Here is a 23,129-nt window from a genome sequence, read left to right on the forward strand (position 1 = left end):
TCAAGCTGCGGTCGACTACATGGGAGTAGAGCGACGTAGCCATTATGCTAACTGCTGGTTCCTGGATAAAGCATTTCTAATGAAGGCTCAGAAGGAAATGAGGACCATGTTATTAGAAAACTTGAGGGAAGGTGATCTTTATAGTAGGAGAAGGCTTAGCAGAGCTGTGTCTTATAGTAGTGCAGAAAGTAGAACTTGTGAATAATAAAATAGACACGTATTTGAGAAGACAGACAGGCAAAGGTATGATAGGTGTGGCCTCATGTCTTCTTGCTGCTTATGTAAAATGCAAAAGGAAAGAGAAAAACTGAGGGAAGTATCAAAAAACCCAAAAGGGAACCAGGACTTGTTTATTTGGGAAGTTATCAACCCATCCAAATTGCAATAGATGCTAAAATTTAGAGATTCACTGTAAGGAAAGTGTGCTCTAGTGGAAAAAGCTTAGGGTGGGGCTGGGAAACCTTTTGCCAATATCTCAGAAAGGTAAAAAGGTCAGTGTATTCAGTCACATAAAAGACTCTTTGAAAAGATTAAGCATGCTACTTGAGGAAAATACAGGGGAAACACTTCAGGATATTGGAGTAGGCAAAGATAGTTTTCTTTGGATTTGTTTTTATTTTGCCAGAGGGAGTGTGCTTGTTGGAGAAAGACAGAGAGAAGGACAGTGAGAAAGCATCCCTTATGGGGCATGGTCACACTACAATCCACTCTACATTTCTTTTTTAGGGGGGACTTTGGGCACACATGCACATTAACAGGTGTATTTTTCAAGCCGCTGAGTCAGGGTCTCAAATTGTATGGTCAATTATGTAGGATTCAGATGCCTTAACCACCAGGCGATGAGCTGACTTCGATTTCTCAAATAAGACCAAGTCATGAACAACAAGACCAAAAATAGACAAGTGGAATTAGACCAAGCTAAAAAGCTTCTGTAAAGAAAATTAATAAACAGAGTAAAGAAACAACCAAAAAAATGGGAGAAAATATTTGCATACTATATTTCAGTAAGGGATTGATAACCAGAATATAAAAGAAACTAAAACATCACAAAGAAATTAATATCTTATATTAAAAATGTGTTAATAGGGTCAGCAGGTGGCATGGTGGTTAAGATGCTGGACTCTCACATGACCAATCACGGTTCAAGTCCCAGACCTGAAGGATTGAAAATTCACTCCAGGTATGTGTGCCCTGAGAGAAGAATGGAGGAGAGGGGATTACAACGTGGTCATTACCCCTGAGGAGTGATTTCTCACTACCCCCACCCTTTTACACCCCATCTTTCTCTGGTGAGTGGATGAGCTCTACAGCAAAAACCTAAACAAAAATAAAAATGTGCTAATGAAACTACTTAGCTGTAACACATACTACCCTACATGGAAAAAAGAGAAAGATGATTTTAAGGGTGGAGCTGTAAACCCAGAGAGTAGAACTGAAGACTAGAGGGAGGAGCTATAAGCACCGAGAGATGATTCCCAGACATTGAAATTTAATAGATTTTGCCTGGCTTGATTTTTAAATTGATTGGGACCTATGATTCTGTTTTTCCTTCTGTTTTATCCTACACTTAAACCAAAATAAACGTAACTGGCATTCGATACTTGTCCCAACATCACATTTTAGGTACCAAATACAAAACAAAACAAAACCACATCCACATATGATGGAGAGGTATTTTGCCCCAAGATGCATCACATTTAGGGTATCACCTATATGTGATCTAGATAATGAGATTTGGGACTTTTGAGCCAATTACATTTAGATGAAATTTAAGGCTCTGAGTTATTGCTGTAATGGGTTGAGATTTCGGGGGATGCTGGGATGGAGTGAACATATTTTGCATGTGAGATGCAATGAATATTAGGATGCCGGAGGGAAGACTGTGGTAGACAGAATAAAGGTCTTCCAAAGACATCTATGTCCTAATCCCTGAAATCTGTAAATAGGTTACACAGCAAGGGAAGATTAGGGTTGAAGATGGAATTTATTACTCATAGACTGACCTTAAGATAGGAAGATTATTCTAAATTATCAAATGTAATAATAAGGCTCCTTAAAAGTGGAAGAGTGATTATATCTATGACTGAACTGATAGGCAGTGTATTCATGATGGGAAAATTCATCTGGTATGCTATAATGATACACAGTGATTGAATGTAAAAAAACTAATTAACTTTAAAAAGTGGGTGAGTGAGGCAGAAGAATCAGAACTGAAAAGACGTGATAACAGAAGCAAGGTCATCAGAGTGATGTGATATGAGGAAGCCTCAATGGATCATTGCTGGATTTGAGGTTGAAGGAAGAGTTATGGACCAAAGAATACTGGCGGCCTCCAGAATCTGGAAAAGGCAAGGAAATGGATTCTCCCTTAGAACCTCTAGAAAAGAATGCAACCTGGAAACATCTTGACTTCAGTCAAGTGCGATCTGTTAGACTTCTAACCCACAGAACTTTTGAGATAATAAATTAGTGTTTTAAGTCACCAAATTTGTGGTAATTTGTTATGACAGCAATAGGAGACACACTTTATAGCTAGAATAATAGAAAACAGTTAACAGAAGATAACCATTTATAGGGAGAAGTTGGGTATCACTATACTTCTCTCACAAATTTAAAATATCTCATGGTGGGGCCAGCTGATGGCGTATTGGTTATGTTGCTGGCCTTCCATATGGCTGACTGCGGTTCGAGCCTCAGACCCAGTGACTTGAAAAATCATGCCGGGCGTGTGTGCGTGTGCATGTGCGTGTGTGTGTGTGTGTGTGTGTGTGTGTGTGTGTACCAAAGATCCTGGGAGGAGAATGGAGGAGAAAGGATTGTGGCATGGCCATTCCGTCTGGGGGGTGATTTCTCACTTTCCCTCTCACTGTCTCTGTCTCTCTCTTTCTCTCTGGCAAGCGCACATGCCCTAAGGCAAAAACTTCTCAAAAAGACAAAAAAAACATGATTAAAATATCTCATGGCGGGTTAGCAGGTGGTATGGTGAAGGTGCCAGATTCCCACATGCTGACCAGTTCAAGTCCTGTACCTGGCAGCTTGCTTTCTCACTCTACCTCCCTCTCTTTCTCTGTCTCTCTCTGGTCAAATTGAAGAATAATAATAAACAAATAATATAAAATTAACAATTCTAAAAATAAAAATCTATTAAAAAATCTCATGGCTCTTCTGTGAGTTTACTATATGTAGCTTGGCACACATGTCAGGAATGGTGGTTCTGGGACAGGAGTCTACAAATTACGGTCCAGGTATTAAATCCAGCTCACATCCTTTGCTAAAAAAATTATACATACACACACACACACACACACACACACACACACACACACAAATAGAGCATACAGCCACATTCATTCCTTCCTGGCCCTTTTCAGAAAAAGTTTGCCAAACTCTGCTCTAAGATATGGTCCTACTTTAACCATCATACTCGATTTCCCTTTATTCTAGTTATAGCCCCTTACCTCCATTTCCCATCTTTACCATTCCAACCTGGAATTCCCTTCCCTCTCTTTCTAAACCTTGTATTCTTTAAGGTATGCCTCAAGTTATACTTTCTACCTGAAACTTTCCCTATCTCTTAGTCATGGCTTTTCTGACAACCCAATATTATGTCATTTTTCCTAAACTATAACACTTAGGTACTGATTGAAGAGCCATTTTATTGCTCTCTAAATGGTTACATAAAATGTGACAGTCTGTTAATATAAACAGACTATAAGCTCTTTAAAGACAGTCTTGAATTTGTCTGGAAAATTCCACAAAGCCTAACCATTATATTACAAACCAGTGGAACGCTCAGTTTATATATATTGATTGCTATCCCTTAAAGCCAAAGTTTACTCTAAAAATGCTTTAACGTTTGAACCCTGATAACTGCAGTTGGAATCTGATATCTACAACTATTAAAGGTGATATTATGAATGTTTTATTTGTAGACATTCCAATGGTATTACGGTTCATATCTGTTTTATCATTTGGAGTTTAGATACCTATAATATTCATAGGATTTGTTTGTGATAGCAGACAATCTTCCCTAATCTCTCTCTCAAATCCCTGTATTTTAGTCTAAACCTCTTTTTTTAATATAGAGTTAACTGATTAAAAAAACTAAATGGGCTAGAATTGGGATGAGAATTACACAAATATATTATCCGCAGAAGACTACATAGCATACACTACTTCTCTGTTATTCACAAAATGTGTAACAGATATGAAGCCACTTAAACCAGAAATTCTAAATCTTTAACTGAATAAATCTATCTATAGGCTATCTCAATTTGGATCCTTTGCAATCACTTCAAATTCATCATACCAAAATTAGACATCAAATCTAAGTGACTAATGCTTTAAAATTTAAAAGGTATTTGAGAAGCAGGGTGACAAAAATGATATGGGAAGATGTTAAATAATTTTTAAAAATTTCACAAATCAAGACCAGCAGTTAGCGTAATGGCTATGTCGCTGGACTCCCACGAAGTCTACTGCGGTTTGAGTCCCAGACCCAGTGGCTTAAACTCACGCCAGGCGCGTGTGCATGCGTGCCCAAGATCCTGAGAGGAGAATGGAGGAGAAGGGATTGCGGAGTGGACATCCCCCCTTGGGGAGTGATTTCTCCCTTTCTATCTCTCTGTCTCTCTCTGTCTGTCTGGCAAGCATACGCACCCTATAACAAAAAACCTCTCCAAACTAAAAAGAATTCAGAATCTTTCTTTTTTTTTTTTTCAAGAGAGATTTTTGCTATAGAGCATGTGTACTTGCTGGACAGAGAGATGGAGAAGGAAGAAATCAACCCCCAGAGGGGCGGCCACACCATATTCCTTTCTCCTACAGTCTTCTCTTGGGATTTTGGTCATGCATGCACACACACCCAGCATGAGATCCAAGCCACTGGGTCTCGAACTGTGGTCAACTATGGGGGAGTCCAGTGACATAACCATTATACTATATGCTGATCCCTTATTGATATTCTTTTTAAGTTTTTGCTATCAGGCATGTGTGCTCACCAGAGATAGAGAGAGAGAAAATGAGACTACAAGCCACCAGGTCTAGGATTTGAACCACAGTTGACCATATGGAAGTCCAGCACCTTATCCACTGTGCCACCTGCTGGCCCTGGCCAGACTCAGATTTAAACAATCATTTTATTTAGATTGAGGGCAGGTAGTCGTCATAACCACTGAGTAGCCCAAGTGACAAGATGCAATTACCCTGAAATTAATTTTGGGTTCTCATTCAAAAAGTTCTGTCTCTATCAAACAATAACTCTAAAATTCTTATGGTTACAAATAAAGTATAATATTTAATTAACTTCATTATGGTTTTGGCACAAAAGAAATCTGGGAAATTACTTTTCACTCCAAAACATTTTTGCTGAGACTTCAAGGAAAAGGACAACAAATGTCCTCATGCCTTCTTTCTCTATATTCCCAGAATACCTCTTACCTTTTTTGTGTCTTATCATATATTTCTCTCTGCTTAGAATATCTTTCCCCTATTTGTCTGCCTATAAAACTAAATTTTTCTTGAAGATTTTTCTTTTTTTTTTTAATTTAACCACTGTACATTTTTATAATATACTACATTTTTTCCCAGCATGAATACAGTGCATATTAGTTAAATCAAAGACATTACCATATAAATTATCATCAGCAGATAACTTTCCATTTTTATGTCTATTAAATATGTTGTCCCCCCCCACGATCCCTTCCCTCTCACCCCCTTTACCCACACCCTCCTATACTGTCTCTAGTACCTACATTTGCCTTTTCTGCTCTTTCCTTTCAGTTTAATCTTAAATATAATCTGTTCTGTGAAACCCTCCTTGAATTTGTTATACATATTTAAAGGTTCTCCCCACTTTGCATATATCTTCCATTAAAGCCTGTATTTTAGTCTGTATGATAAAATTTTCTTTTATAGGTATTTCATTTTCTTACTTCCATATAGTCCATTACATTTGTTCATGGGCATCAGGGATTCTTAAATTTCATTCTTACATCCCTCATACCTGGTACTTAGGAGGAATCTCATAATATTTGATGAAAAGAGAAATTTCTTTTCTGATCTATTTCTCAACAGTTTTAAAACAAATTATTCTAACCTGGTTTTAAACAACTCTTCTTTTTGTCTTCTAAAAATATTTTTATGTTCAGCCTCAATATCAAGTTCCTTTCTGAGTCTTACCTGATCATCTTCCCTATTAGGTGTAGATGCTTCTATGGAAGAACATGTCTTTCTTGCTGTTCCAACATTTTACTTCAAATCTATTGACTGGCTTCAAGAAATACTTTTTGGAACAAACTTCATACCATTTTTCCTCTCAACATACTCAATAACTTCAGATTCACTAATTTCATTAAGATTAACTCCAAAGTTCTTTGTTTCACCAGAAATATTTTACCACATGACTCCAATGTTTTTTCTATAATTTCTTTTTTTTTTTCTTTGTCATAGGGCATGTGCACTCATTGAAGAGAGACAGGGAGAGTGAAAAATCATCCCCTGGGAGGGATGGCCATGCTGCAATCCCTTCTCCTCTACTCTCCTCTCAGAATTTTGTGTACACATGCACAAGTCCCAGCGTGATTTTCAAGTCCCTGGGTACGGGACTTAAACCATGGTCACTGATTTGAGAATCTAACACTTTAACTAACATGCCACCTGCTGGTCCTTGCCATAATTTTTTTTGAGAGGTTTTTGCTATAGGGTGCATGCTCTCGCCAAAAAGACAGAGAGACAGAAAACAAGAAATCACCCTCCAGGGGGGATGGCCATGCCTCAATCCCTTCTCCTCCATTCTCCTCTTGGGATCTTGGGCACGCATGCACGTGCGCCCGGCATGAGTTTAAGCCACCGGGTCCGGGACTCGAACTATGGTTGGCTACATGGGAGTTCAGTGACATGGCCATCATGCTAACTACTGGTCCCCATGATTTCTAAAGATAACTTATGATTTCTCTCACCTGGACTCCATATACTAAGTATCAATATGCCTTAATTATAAAATAAAATAATTTTATCTCCAATCTTGGTACACAGCTTTGAAGTAATTCTCAGTTTACTTATCTAACTGGTTTTTAGAGATGGTTTTAGAGGTTTAAGAGAATAAATCATATATGAACAAACTATTAGAAGTACCTAAGGTTGGGAGCGACTCACCGGTACTCTTTAGTGTACTCAAAATCTTGTTTGTTGTAGGCAGGTTTTAGGAAATTACACTCAATGACTCCAATTACTCCTACACCTTCTCCACGAGTTGGCTTCGAAGAAAAATATTAATTTCATCACTTACATTGCTGTTGATTGCCTGGAGGCATTCCCTTTGATACCAAATAGTAACAGAGAAGTTATATAATGTTCATGGGTGAGGAAAGGCCATTAAGATCTAGAAAAACACTTAAGAAGTACTTGAATAGACTGTAAGTATTACATTGAATTAAAACTCTGACAAATTACAGGGCAAAGGATTTCAGAATATGATTTTTAGACCCATAGTATTCTCTAGAGAAATTAATAATTATTTCTATTTCACCCACACTACCTCCACTTTAATTTATATTCCAGGACTGCCATAAGATTTCATTTGAGTAAGAATTATATATCTAAAAAATTCAGAGACATATACTACTGTTCTAAAGAAAATGAGATAAAACTTCCTCTAAAAAATATTTAAGTATACTTTGTGATTACTACACCCTATTTATTAAAATAAGCAATTAAAAATGAGAATTTCAAAAAGGTTGTGGAAAATGGAATTAAACGCTGGGTTTATTCTGGTGCCAATTTTTTTTTTTTGAAATACATGCATAGTTTTCTCATAATGTACATTTTTCATGAAGTTGTTGAAAACTATATATAGACCATCAAACAACCACTAAAAAGAGTCAGACTTGCAGTGATTACCATTACAATTTGATAGGTGAGTTTTGTGGAATTAGCTTTTTTAAAAATTGTTTAATATAAGAAAAGGAGGCAAGGTGTAATTAGACTAGTACAACATGAATTGTCTAAAGATGATATAACATGGAAAAACAAGATTGGCTATCCTGGTCCCTATATAACTGCCCTACTATGTAATATAAAGCAGTTTAGCATTCATTAAAACATTAAAGATGATGGTAACATTTGTAGCTTGATTTATAAAACATTTTCACACAATTCATCCATTAAATATCTAAATTCCATAAACATGGAGGTAGGCAAAAGCAGGTAAGATTATTATTATCATTTCCATTTTACAGGTAAGGAAATTGAGCTTCAGGGAAATTAAATGAGTCACCCCAGGTTACACTGCTTATAAATGGAAAATCCAGGACCCAAATCCTGGTCTTCAAGCACCAAGTTGGATGTACTTTCTACTATGCCTTTATTAGATCCTAAGAAAGTGGAAAGAGCTTCCTTAAGCACTAGTAAGCTGATACACCTAGTGAAGTTACTCCTGTTCTAATTCTCCCTCTTTTAACAGCTACCTAAAAAATGCATTCAGTAATGTTCCTGGGATAATTAATATTTGAAGAACGAGAGGTAGAAAGTTTTTCAACAGAAGATGGCTCACTGGTGACACAGAATTACAGGATTAAAAATCAATAATCATTATGAGAGTAAAAGCTATCAGTGAATGTATCCTTTGTGAAAATTTTAAATTCTCGTCCTATATATTTTTCAGTCTTCTATGACAAAGAATCATTAACCACTCACCTTCACCTGGCATCCCACCTTTTCAAAGGACTTTATGAGTCGGTTGTTATGATACATCATTACTCCAAAATGGTTACTATTCTTGCAAGAGAATCCAAAAGTGATTCTCACCTGCTTATTCTGAGAAGAAAATCATTAAGGAGCCAAACACCAGGGACTTTAGAAGACAAAATTTTGCATAAAAAATACTATTGGATGTAAATTGGTACACGTTTCTAGAGGACATTTTAGAAATCTGTAGCAATTGCTTTAAGAATATTCTTAACCTTTGACCAGTTAATTCTCTTTTTAGGAGTTTATCCTACAGAAACAGGGTAGTCCATGAAGATTTATGAATGAGTTGCAGAGATATTCAAATTACCTATAATAGGAGAACATTTAGATATTTTAAATGTTTGACAATAAAAGAGTGATTAAACGTAGGTATAGCTTCACAGTCTATTATGTAACTCTTAAAATTAAGTCCTTGAAATATTTTTGAGAATATTAGGAAATGCTCAGATTTTAACAATAAACAATATCTTTCTATGTATCTGCCTATCTATTCATACACACATGCATGTGTAGAAAAGACTTTAAGAAAATATGTCAAATTATCATCAGAGATTAAGATCATTATTGTTGGGACCAGCAGCTGGCATAATGGCTAAGTCACTGGACTTCCATGTAGACCACCGTGGGTTTGAGTCCCAGACCTGATGGCTTATACTCATGCTGGGCATGTGTGGGTGTGTGCCCAAGATCCTGAGAGGAGAATGAAGGAGGAGGGATCGCGGTGTGGTCATCCCCCTGGGGGAGGGGGGTGATTTTTCGCTTTCTGTTTCTCTGTCTTTCTGGTGAGTGCACGCACCCTATAGCAAAAACCTCTCAAAAATAAAAAAAAAAAAGATTATTATTGTCATTTCCATTTTACAGGTAAGGAAATTAAGACTCAGAGAAACAATTTACCAAAGGTTACACAGCTTGAAAACAGGAAATTAAGGACCTAAATCATGGTCAACAAAACTGAAGGACAATGAATAATCTTGTAGTAATATATTTCATAGGAAGAAGTTAACAAGTTTGGACAGGTGAAATTAAAAGAACTAGAGTCAGCCAGTGGTGTGGTAGTTCAGACAGATGGAGCTCACGTGACCAACTGCATGACTGGAGTTCTGAACCCTGCAGTTTAAGAAATATGCCAGGAGTACACATGTGCCCAAAATCTGGAAAGGAGGGAAAAGTAAAGGAGAAGGACTGTAGTATGTTTGTTCCCCATGGTGGGGATGCTTTCTCACTTTCCCTTTCTCTACAGTGAGTGCAAGTACTCCCTTGCAAATTTTTTAAAATTTAAGAGAACAAATTATTACATGCAAAATATGAATAGTAAGGGATTTTTTTTAAAGAATTATTTAATCTAACTTTATTTATTTAAATTTGACAAGAGAAGGACAGAGTGAGTGAGAGAGAGAGAGAAAGCAAGCCATCAGGTCCAGGACTTGAACCATGGCCAGCCATGTGGGAGTCCACTGCCCCCAACCACCATGCCACCTACTGGCCTGGTGAATAGTAAGTTTTTAACCAGTCCTACTTGATTTAAAAAGCAAGCTAATAGATAAAGGGGAAAGAGAAAAACAGACTTTTTTTTGAGAAATTGTTGCTATAGGGTGCTCTTCAGAGAGACAAAAGACAAGAAATCCCCCCCTCCCCAGGGGAACTGGCCACACTGCAATCCCTTCTCGACTCCATTCTCATCTTGGGATTTTGGGGACACATATACATGTGCTCAGCATGAGTTTCAAGCCGCTGGGTCCAGGACTTAAACTGTGGTCAACTACATGGGAGTCTAGCAATGTAACCATTATGCCCTCTGCTGGTCCTAAAAAACAGATTTTTATTAAAACAAATACTAAGGAACTTTCATGTCTAAATGAGTTGTATGAAAATATGTTTTTTATGTATTCAAAATATGACTTTTACTGCCCCTCTGAATAAACTATTTGCCTCTAAACTATATGAAAAATGGGTCAGGTATAACAAAGACATGATACAAGTGGGCATATAACACCATAATGTTTGGCTCAGACCATATATGTAATGTTCTAGGCTTCAAGAACTCAAATCAAACCTTGAATAAAACCTTATCCCAACACTAAAATAAGACAAAAGTCTCCACAAACAAGAAAATCAAAATACCACACCAGGGACCAGCAGTTGGTGTAATGGCTATTGTCGCTGGACTCCCATGTAGTCAACCGCGGTTTGAGTCCTGGACCCAGTGACTTAAACTCACGCCAGGTGTGCGTGCGTGCCCAAGATCCCAAGAGGAGAATGGAGGAGAAGGAATGCAGCGTGGTCATCCCTCTTTGGGGTTGATTTCTCGCTTTCTGTCTCTCTGTCTTTCTGGTGAGTGCACGTGCCCTATAGAAAAAACCTCTCCCCCCAAAAAATCTCACACCATAAAATCCACTTTAAAAAAAATAAAGAATGGGCTAGCAGGTGGCATGGAGGGAGGTTAAGGTGCTTGATTCCACATAGCCGACTGTGTGTTTCAAGTCCTGGATCCGGTGGTTTGAAAATCACACTGGGTGTATGTGCATGTGTGTCCCAAATCCCAAGGAGACTGGAGGAGAAAGGCTTGCAGCATGGTCATCCGTCCTGGGGGGATTATTTCTCACTTTTCCTCTCTCTATCTGACAAGTACACATGTCCTGTAGCAAAACTAAAGTAACAGAATAAGTAAATTTTTTTTTCTTTTTTTGGAGAGATTTTCACTATAGGGCGCGTGCGCTTGCCAGACAGACAGAGAGAGACATTAGAGACAGAAAGCGAGAAATCACCCCCCAGGGGGGATGGTCACGCCGAAATCCCTTCTCCTCCATTCTCCTCTCGGGATCTTGGGCACGCACGCACACGCGCCCGGCGTGAGTTTTAAGCCACCGGGTCCAGGATGCGAACCGCGGTCAACTACGTGGGAGTCCAGCAACATAGCCATTACGCTAACTGCTGGTTCCCAGAATAAGTAAATTTTTTTTAGAGGGATTTTTGCTACAGGGCACGTGCACTTGACAGAGAGACAGAGAGACAGAAAGTGAGAAATCACGCCCAGGGAGAGTGATCAAGCCATAATCCCTTCTCTTCCATTCTCCTCTTGGGATTTTGTGCATGCACACACACGCACACACAACATGAGTTTTAAACCACTAGACTCAAGCCACAGTTGACAACATGGGAGTCCAGTAACATAACCATTCTGCCATCTGCTGGTCTTCAGAATAAAAAAATTTTAAAAATAAAGGCTGTCTACTTTTTCTTGCTATTGCACACTTTAAAAATTCTAAATTTTAGGATGGAGTATACCAGGGTAGAAGATTTCTTGAATTAGTATAAAGAGAGAAAACAAAGAGCAAAAAAGAAGCCTTTGATAAGAGCAGTAAGTTAACACCAGTGATCTTTTTCCTCAGTGACCTTGGGGGAAATTTTATTAAGAGTTCTATTTTAATCATGCCTATAGTGAATCTATTCAGCCCAAATAGTAATATGGAGAAGTAACTAGTTTAATAAAAAGAGACACTGAGAAGAGTTGAGGTACATATAGAATGTATGCACAGGAGTTGCCCTGATAGAAACTCACACACAAAAAAAGAGGTTGGAGACAGAAATGTGGTATATCTTAAAATACTAGTTAGAAAGCACTTCTTTTAATTGAGTATGTTTCATCTACAGCACTAAGATCCTAACCTACATATAGTGATATTACAACTTATTTAACTACAGATACTAAAAATGCTAGCTCTGACTTTCAGTTGGGTTTGTTTAGAGCTTAAAAAATAAAGTTCTTGGGCCAGCCAGGTGGTATGATGAAGGTGACTGGGTCTCACAAAAACCACTGTGCAGTTCGAGTCCTGGACCTAGAAGCTTGAAAAACACACCAAGTATGTGTGCATGTGTGCCCCAAATCCTGAGAGTAGAATAAAGGAAAAGGGATTGTGGCATGGCCATCCCTGCTACGGGGTGATTTCTCCCTTTCCCTCTCTTTGTGTCTCTCCAGTGAGTGTATGCACCCTATGGCAAAAACCTAAAAAAATAAAGAAAAAAAATGGGTATCTACTTAACCAGACTCTCCAAAATCTCAGGACTCCATATTAACTTTAACAGTTTATAAGTGATATCTGATAAAACTGGTACACTGATTGGCATTTAAGAAATACTTTTAGTATTCATACACTGTGATAGGATTTACGAATACACATTTATGAATAGTAACAGGAAAGTTTTTGTTTTTCTGTCAACCTGGAAAATTAAAACTGAAATGAAGAAGACAACTTCATGTAGTTGTAAGGATACTGTGAAGGTAGGTTTATATATATCATATCCTACATTGGTCAGGCTCTTGGCAATCATCTGGGTGGTTACCTTCTTTTGACGCAGAAAAATTTTCATTCGTGGCTTCATGTATAGAATACCACAAAATGCCTATGGAACAGTGAAGGGAAAGTTATGTGATATTGCCAATTCTACTGACATCTCCATAAATCATTTCTAGTAACTGACATCTATCTGGGGCAAAAATTTAGCTCAGTTTCTATACCTTGCTACGCTATGTAAACTATCACACCAAAGTGCTGCTGATTGTATTAGCTAAACTGTTTCAGTGGGGATAGCAAAATAGAATCCTAGAACAGGGCTAAAAGAGGTCTTCATCTTTAAATAATTAATATATGATCTGGGTCTATACTAGTCTCATATTATAGGAAATCTTACCTCTCATTGTTGAAGAAAAACCACTCTTACTCACCCGTAAAGAATACTCTGTTTCTGGTAGCTCAGAGGTAAGACCACCAGTTTCTTTTTCTTCTTTGTCAAAATCTGATACCAAGATGTCATATTGATCTGTATCAAAGTCCAACTCAGACTTTCCATCTTTATTTCTGGGTAAAAGAGACAAGTAGCAATCTAACAAAAACTGGCTCCAAAGGAGAAAAATGCACTAGGAACCCAAGAGAAAAGAAACAGTATGAGCCAAAACTCAGGTTATCTGGTCCCTGACTACCAGTGCAAAGGAACTATACATAACTTGGTTTGAGGATTACACAGTATGTAAGGGTATTTTCAGTCTAAACAAAACTGTTTCATAGCTGTGGTGATATTAAGTTCGTAAGAAAATAAAAATAAAAAGTAACATAGAATGTCTGTGAGCTGTTGCTATCCTCAAGCAGGATCTTAAAATAGATCCTAACTTTCTGGGTACTACTGCGTCAGCCACTCAGCATAATTTTCCACAACTAAATGAATAAATGAATCAAAGATGAATAATTTCTCCAGACTTAATCCAATTTCTTAGAAGGAAAAAAAGACTTGTAAAACAACATATATTTACTAGTCATCTAGAAAACTATTTATGGAATTACCATATAAATGTAATAATATTAATATTCCTTCCATAGGACCCTTCTTCTTTCAATAATTTTTTTTTATTCTTTTAGAGATTTTTGCTATAGGGTGCATGTACTCGCCAGAGAAACAAAAAGCGAGAAGTCACCCCATGGGGGTATGGCCATGCTGCAATCCTTTCTCCACACTCTCCTCTCGGGACTTTGGGCATGCACAGACATGCTACTGGTGAGACTTTTAAGCCACTGGGTCTGGGACTCGAACTATGGTTGACTATGTGGGAGTCCAGCGATGTAACCATTACACCATTTGCTGGCCCCCTTCCAATAATCTTTTGAGGCCACTTAGCTTTGGTTCATTTCAAGACCCTGTGCTACCTCATTAACCAAAAGATAAGATCCATTTTTGTCCCGAAAAAACTCAAAATAAATGGTTAGAGAAAAAAATGTATATATCAGAAAAATTGTTCCCAAAATTTATTCTGTGAAATGGTAGTCCCTCTAGATACTGTTAAACAAGAAATTTTAAAAAAACTATATGATCAGATAAAAAAATAAAATTGAGGAACAATTCTTAGCTTTCAGAGTCATCTCAAGATCTAGTGTTATCTCCTTCTTTCAGATTCCACAAGCTCAGAGCTGCTATGTTGAAGATGCAGCTCCTTTTCCAAGGCCGAACTAGAGCCACTATGGCAGACTGCCTGTAGAAAGCCCATCTCATTGTAACAGTATATTCTGTATTTTCTATAATAATCTTGATTCTCACTACCCTACCCTATTCTAAAATATATACCTTGAGGAGGTTCCCTGTTCTCTCTATCCCTCACCTTCCCCATCTAAGGAAAAGAGGTCTGGAAAAATATTTCTGAAAATTGGGAAATACTAAATACTATGTTGCTTTCTTCAATATTGTCAATGTTCCTGAGTATATGAAAGCCTCTGAGAGGTTCTACAGTAAAGCTACACGGTATACTTTGTTTATGTCAACTTTTCCTAAAGTCATCTGACCATGCAATCCTTTTTTTTTTTTTTTGGGGAGAGATTTTCACTGTAGGGCGCGTGCGCTCGCCAGACAGACAGAGAGAGACATAGAGACAGAAAGCGAGAAAGCACCCCCCAGGGGGGATGGTCACGCCGCAATCCCTTCTCCTCCATTCTCCTCTCGGGATCCTGGGCACGCACGCACACGCGCCCGGCGTGAGTTTTTTTTAAGCCACCGGGTCCGGGACACGAACCGCGGTCGACTACGTGGGAGTCCAGCGACATAGCCATTACGCTAACTGCTGGTTCCCACCATGCAATCCTTTATAACACCTAATATCATGTAACTGAGAAACAATGCACTGGGTTGTCAGAAAAGTCACGACACATTTTGGCATAGAAAAACAGAAAAATTCATCATGACTTTTCCAATGACCCATACGAAGAAAAAGGTTCCTTAAAGTGTTTAAATCACTAGAAACACATTGAGGGAGGATGATCCTTTCTCATACAAATTATATTACTTGTCCAGTAGGACACCAAAACATGAGTCCTTCTTATTTTTTTCTTTTTAATTGTTAAGTTTGCTATATAAACCAGAACTGTTTCTAGAAAAGTTTTACCCAGATAAAAGTAAGGTAAAAATACTTTTACTCAAGAGTAAAGGAAGAATAAATATATTTGATACCATTTTCTATTAAACACACCAGTAATGGCTCTATTTTATATTAAAGGTTTTTAGGTTTTAGTTTTTAGGTTTTACACTCAAATGTATTCCACCAAAATGCCATGATTGACCAAATGATATATCATAGAGGAGTTCTAGATTTTTTATTAGTTCTAAAGAAAAGATCTTAAGTCATCCTCATTGTAGTCAAAATAGATCTACTTTAAAGATTTTTTTCTACTTCTAATTCAGTTTCTCTAAAAGAATTTAATTCAGTTCCTCTAAAAGCATTAATACAGAGGTCCCAAGTTTTTTAAAGATTGAGATATCCTTTGTTACTCTAATTTATTTTTCTCATACATTTTCACTGTCAAGTAGGTAAAATTACTATTCTTCACTAATCTCAAAACAATGTCCATAAATATAAAATAGATATTTATAAAAGATCCTGAGAAACTGAGAATAATGTTGAACAGTCTCGATTATCTGTGGCAGCAGCCTCAGGATAACCACCTTTCCACCTTGAAAACATCACATTTTGCCAACAAAAACTACTCTCTCTAACAAAACTGTGGTTTTAAGAGAAAGTTATAGAAAAGTTCATGATAAAATAGAAATATTTATCAAAAATTATCTATTCTACTTCTCTAAAAAGTACTTAATCATTTGCTCATTAGAATCTATTATATTGGAATACTATACCTGCGGATGTTCCAAATGAGAACGCGAGTGCCTTTTTTGCCTGGGATGGCATCAAACTGGGACAGCAGGTCATTTTCACTGTTGAAAATTGAATAGTTCAGGATGGCTTCTAGGCTGGGGCAGGGATCTTCCAGAATTATCCGATGGCTTCTAGGCTGGGCAAGGAATCTTCAGTAATAATCATTTTTTGTAAAACCAAATATAGTCAAAGAAAAATTAATCTTAGGATGCTATTGAAAAAGATGATCTGCCTTTTGGGATGCATCTTTAGACAAAAATATAGATACAAAGTATGGGTATTATTGCTAAAGAAGAAAGGAAAGGGGGGGAAAGGAGAAAGGCTATTGGGGCAAACACAGTCCTATATTTAAGAAAATGATCAAAAGCTAAATTTTTAAGCTCTTTGGAAGAAACAAGTTCAAATTTTACTTCTAATACTACTCCAATTAAGGCAATCTGGTATCTAATAGAAATAACAGCTTATTCAGTCATAGGAAAATGAGTTTTTCTGCTATCAGATAAGCTGATAAGTTGTATGTTTCTTGGAGTATGAATACTAATATAGCTATCCTTAGGGAGAAAAAAAGAGAAGGCTGTGAGAAAACACCATGGGATGGTAGTGTGGCAGAGACACACTATATAGGTCAAACTTTGTAACAATAAAAATTTCAATATAGCAAAAACATTTTTAAGTTTTTGTCAACGGCCCAGTTATTTTAAAAATACATAATAGAGGAACATCCTGATTAAATTTAAGACATTTGAATACCTTATCAAATATGAAAAGTTGACAGTTGGATTTGACCTGAAGAAAGGTTCCTATCGAAATATATTAGACTAATTTTCAACCAATATTCTCCATTTCCAGAAAGGATATTGTTTTGCTGATTGAATGGAACAATTGGTACAATAACTGCCTGGGCCTGGACACATTCCAGATAGGTCTGTGATAGGAGTCCAACAGTGAGAGTACCCCCATTCTTGGTGAAGACAAGAGCGTCCTTTCCTAGTCGCATGGAGCCGGACTTGAAACCATTACCAAAGATTCCGATGGGACACTGGCTCTTCTTTATTACTTTATCTGTAAAGCCAAAGCTGTAATTACACAAGAAAAAAAGAAATAAAAAAAAAAGAAATCAGAAAGGTAAAAATTATCCTAAAATAGATGACAGGCAGAATGTTTGACTTACAAATGAAGAATACTTGTAAAAAGTCCCTCTTTTCTACTTCTTTTGGTATTTCCAGGCAGAACTATTAAGTTAAAAACATAGGAAATTATTATGGGGCAATAGGACTGATTTTCCTGTGTGGTTTGTGTACACAATAATAGTTCCACTACATTATAGTCCCACTTCATAAATGTAAAGAAGGCCCCTTTTAACTGGTTAACAGAAAGTTAGGGAAGGCCTTGAGCAGCTATCTTTCTGGTCTAGATAAAACTGTTAGGGTAAAGTGAATGTGCAGTTATCCAGAGATAGTAACAAAAATGTCAAGTAGTGGACTGGTCAGATGTACTAGACTAGCATCTCCTAACTTGATTATATCGCTCTCTAGAAGACTAAAAGTCAGAGATCATGTATCTTCACAATTTCAACTCTCCACCCAAAGGATAACCCTCCCAATTTTCACCCTCTGATCTATCTGCTGGAACAGTTCACTGGAATTTGGCCAAGGGATAAAAATAGGTAGTTCTGCCTCTGAATATCAATAAACAGCTACAGTATAAAGTCTCTCTTGTTCTATTAAAGACCTTTCACTGAGTCACCTCAACAATTTCTGTAGCCCTTTATGATCAATTTAATCTGGGAGTCAGAACATTTCCTTTCTTCCACACACAGACCAAAATAAGAACAAAAAAACTGAAGATATGAAATTATTATTTTCCCTTTATATCTTCCCTCACAGCAAATAAAACCAATTTTAAGGATTGTTTCTTTTCAGATTGACGGGTTTGATAATATTAAACACTACCATTCACTCAGTATTTACTGAGTACCCATTATGTGTCATGCATTGTCAAGCACTGGAGACACAACTCTTAATAACCATGACATGAGTCTTGCCCTCATAGTTTACAGTCTAAGGAATGACTTCATATATTACAGATTAAATGCTTCTCTAGCATAAATAAAATACTCAATAGGCCATGACTGAGAAGCCTTGTGTTGGTTTTTACTCTTTTAAAAAGGGAGGTCAGAGGTGCCTCACTTCCACTTCCTGAAGGTTGTTTTGTTATTGTTAGCATACACTCCCCAGAGAGACAGAGAAAGGGAGAAATCACTCTCACTCCCAGGTGGTATAACCACACCACGATACCCTCTTTCATTCCATGCTCAGGATTTTGGGCAAGCATCCATACACCCCCATGTACCTGGGAATGTTTTTCCAAGTCTCCTGGTCCAGAACTCGATCCAGTCAGTCAGTCATGTGGGACCTGGCTGCCTCAACCACCATGCCACTGGATAATCCTCTTGTATATACAATTTTCTACTTCATGTTTTCATAAGGGCAATCCTGCAGTATCCTGAAATGACTAAGGACCCTGTGTTTGCTGGGTGGGTATTTAGCTCCAGACTCTCAATTCCACTCAAGTTCAATTTGTATATTTTCTGTCATAGCAAAGCCCAAGGAAATGTTATGGTCCTTGAGTATCTAGAAGACTGGGTAGAAAGATACCTGCCTCTTCGCCATACCACTCCCCTGGAATAAGCATGGTAGTACACACTGGACACTGCTGCTTGGCATGCTGAGGCCACACAGGAGGCCTGAGTTTTTGAGTTCAGCTTCCGGTCTACCCTGAAAGGCCACTGTGATGGTGCACAACTGTGATCTCAGCTAACCAGGAAGTTGAGGCAAAGAGATCACCACATGGTGACACCCTGAATTTTAATTCCCTGAATAGAGGACTTGTCGCACAAAGGACTTGGAGCAAAGCTGTAGCTTTCTGGAGCTGTGGCCCCTCCATTGACACTCAGGGCCACTGCCCAAGGCCAGGTGGTGCCCGCCAGTTGGTGCTAAGGAGATGTGCTTGCTGAAGCAGAGGAAGCAGGAACCAGGGCCCTGCTACCAGAGGCCGAGTAGTCCCTGCTGACTGAGAGGGGCAATGTAGGACAAGTCTCACAGGCTAGTTGAAGTCCAGTACTCCTGCTGGCCAACAGGGGGCAGTACAGGGTGGCCTCACAAATGAAGTGAGGCCAGGCACCCCCTACTGTTTGTGGGGGTTGATGCAGGGTGAGCCTTGCTCATTAGAGCAAGCCAGATGCCCTCTCTAGGCTGTCACCATGTGTGTTTGTGCCCCAAATCCAGAAGAATGGAGAAGGGACTACAAATGTCCACTACCCTTGGTGACTGATTTCTCACTTTCCCTCTACTGTCTCTCTCCATTGAGCATACACAGCCCTAGCTAAGTCCACAGCGCTAGGCAGAGCACCCTCCTCCGTGCTCCCCTCTGCAGGTTGGAGGTGGGGTGAGGTGGTAGAGGGTGGGGTGGTACCTGTAGCCCCACTGTGGTGGAGCAGACAGCAGCTCCATTCTCCCTGGACAACCCCCAAGCCCCAAAGGTTGTGGTTTTGTGTGTTTACTCATTAAGAAAGGTGACCATCTTTTAGTTTTCTAATTCCAAGTGTTATACAATACCAAATATATTTATGGAATAGATATTTTATAGATTTGCATATCCTACAAATAAATGGAATAGAGGAGAGAGAGATCATTTCTGGGACACTGTTCCTTAGGAAAAAAAAGAGCACTAGGTTTGTGCTGCTGACAGGTCTTAATATTTCAGGAAATAAGTCTATAAAGTTGATAGGACTTATAAATTGATAGGATTCTGGCATTTCTCTTCCTTTTGTGGAAGAATTGGCTAGAAAAGATGGGGGTCAGAGGATAAAATTATAACTTATATGCAAAATAAATTAATTATGATGTAGTATACAAACTTTATTTTTTTGAGAGAGAGAGCTTTTTGCTATAGGGTGCATGCAGTCGCCAGAGAGACAGGGAGAGACAGAGAGACTGAAAGTGAGAAATCACCCTCATCAGAGAGAGAGAGAGGCAGAAAGTGAGAAGAGCTGTGGCCCCTCCATTGACACTCAGGGCCACTGCCCAAGGCCAGGTGGTGCCCGCCAGTTGGTGCTAAGGAGATGTGCTTGCTGAAGCAGAGGAAGCAGGAACCAGGGCCCTGCTACCAGAGGCCGAGTAGTCCCTGCTGACTGAGAGGGGCAATGTAGGACAAGTCTCACAGGCTAGTTGAAGTCCAGTACTCCTGCTGGCCAACAGGGGGCAGTACAGGGTGGCCTCACAAATGAAGTGAGGCCAGGCACCCCCTACTGTTTGTGGGGGTTGATGCAGGGTGAGCCTTGCTCATTAGAGCAAGCCAGATGCCCTCTCTAGGCTGTCACCATGTGTGTTTGTGCCCCAAATCCAGAAGAATGGAGAAGGGACTACAAATGTCCACTACCCTTGGTGACTGATTTCTCACTTTCCCTCTACTGTCTCTCTCCATTGAGCATACACAGCCCTAGCTAAGTCCACAGCGCTAGGCAGAGCACCCTCCTCCGTGCTCCCCTCTGCAGGTTGGAGGTGGGGTGAGGTGGTAGAGGGTGGGGTGGTACCTGTAGCCCCACTGTGGTGGAGCAGACAGCAGCTCCATTCTCCCTGGACAACCCCCAAGCCCCAAAGGTTGTGGTTTTGTGTGTTTACTCATTAAGAAAGGTGACCATCTTTTAGTTTTCTAATTCCAAGTGTTATACAATACCAAATATATTTATGGAATAGATATTTTATAGATTTGCATATCCTACAAATAAATGGAATAGAGGAGAGAGAGATCATTTCTGGGACACTGTTCCTTAGGAAAAAAAAGAGCACTAGGTTTGTGCTGCTGACAGGTCTTAATATTTCAGGAAATAAGTCTATAAAGTTGATAGGACTTATAAATTGATAGGATTCTGGCATTTCTCTTCCTTTTGTGGAAGAATTGGCTAGAAAAGATGGGGGTCAGAGGATAAAATTATAACTTATATGCAAAATAAATTAATTATGATGTAGTATACAAACTTTATTTTTTTGAGAGAGAGAGCTTTTTGCTATAGGGTGCATGCAGTCGCCAGAGAGACAGGGAGAGACAGAGAGGATGAAAGTGAGAAATCACCCTCATCAGAGAGAGAGAGAGGCAGAAAGTGAGAAATCACGTCCTGGGGGGATGGCCACACCGCAATCCCTTATCTCCTCCATTTTCCTCTTGAGATCTTGGACACACACACACACACACACACACACACACACACATGCCCCCAGCATGAGTTTTAAACCAGTAGGTCTGTGACTCAAACCTTGGGGAGACTATGTGGGAGTCTAGAGACATAACCATTACACCATCTGCTGGTCTCAACAAACTTTTATTTTAAACTCACTGTAGAAGTCATTGTGTGAATTGTCATGTGTTAACTTTTATCCCTACTTCAGCTCTAACATCACATCTAAAACTAAGGGCTCTTTATAAATAGTTCCTACCTATTGAGTTGTTGGAAAAGTCATGATACATTTTTTTGTAACAGATGGCACTAGGTCATTTTTGGAAGTACTAGAGTCATTTGCATCTCTGCTATTGCTATGTCATTTGACAGCTGACAGTTCTAGCTTCATTCTAAAAAAAATTAAGTGATTTGGTTGAGTTTTGGAGATTTTACAAGTTGAAGATGGAAGACCAAACTACATTTTTGCCATATTTTACTATTTTACTTCCGTAAAGGGACGAACACGTGGCAAGCTTGTGAAAAGTTGTGTACAGTTTATGGTGCCAATGATCTACAAGAACATCAAGTGCCAATGATAGTTCACAAAATTCCGTGCTGGTGCTTTTGACCTCAATGACACTCCTCAGTCATGGAGGCCCACTGAGGCTGATGACGACAAAATAAAGGCATTGATGGAGTCAAACCCACGATACATGATATGAGAGATTGCAGTAACATTGAACATCCATCATTCAACCATTTAAGACCACCTGAAGAACCTGGGATATGTAAGGAAGCTCAATACTTGGGTTCCTCATAAACTCAAAGAAGTTCATTTGATGGCAAGTATAAATATCCTTGATATGTTCATTAAACATGAGGAAAACAATCCTTTTTTGAAGCAACTGATAACTGGTGATGAGAAGGGATTGTTTTTAACAATGTAGTGCACAAATGGTCTTGGTCCTGACATGATGATTCACTTCACACAAAATCGAAAGCAGACTCATCAGAGAAAGGTTATGCTCTCAGTGTGGTCGGATTTTAAAGATGTCATGTTTTTCTAGTCCCTACCAAGGAACCAAACAATCAATTCAAAGGTGCATTGTCGGCAATTGGACAATTTGAACAAATTCATCATCGGAAATGTCCAGAGCTCATTGATTGTAAAGGAGTTGTGTACCATCACGAAAATGTGAGACCACACACAAGTCTGATCACCTCTCAAAAATTATTGAACTTTGGATGGGCTGTGTTGCCACACTCACCACACATGCCTGACCTTGTGCTTTCACACTTCCATTTTTTTCACTCTTTTCAAAACTCCTTGCATGGTATAACATTCAATCCAGATGAGGCTGTAAATCAGCACCTTGTTCAGTTTTTCACTGATAAATATAGGTCCTTCTATGAACAAGGAATTATGGAGCTCACTGAAATATGGCAAAAGGTTATCAAACAAAATGGGCAATATAT

General features: G+C 38.7%; 1 protein-coding gene across 2 annotated transcripts in view; it reads right to left on the minus strand.

The window, feature by feature from the left end:
* The window catches only part of MORC4 (MORC family CW-type zinc finger 4), a gene marked incomplete at its 5' end in the record, with an annotated part of 58,026 nt that overhangs the window by 31,692 nt on the left and 3,205 nt on the right, over positions 1-23,129 (minus strand). For both annotated transcript variants that reach the window (XM_027765750.1, XM_027765751.1), the window contains 7 exon segments: positions 7,156-7,256; positions 8,695-8,814; positions 13,021-13,149; positions 13,472-13,604; positions 16,417-16,535; positions 16,577-16,605; positions 17,294-17,511. In XM_027765750.1, the coding sequence (XP_027621551.1) occupies positions 7,156-7,256; positions 8,695-8,814; positions 13,021-13,149; positions 13,472-13,604; positions 16,417-16,535; positions 16,577-16,605; positions 17,294-17,511 (849 nt within the window).

Source organism: Tupaia chinensis, unplaced genomic scaffold (assembly GCF_000334495.1).
Source record: "Tupaia chinensis unplaced genomic scaffold, TupChi_1.0 Scaffold139696_1, whole genome shotgun sequence".
Lineage (NCBI taxonomy): Eukaryota > Metazoa > Chordata > Mammalia > Scandentia > Tupaiidae > Tupaia > Tupaia belangeri.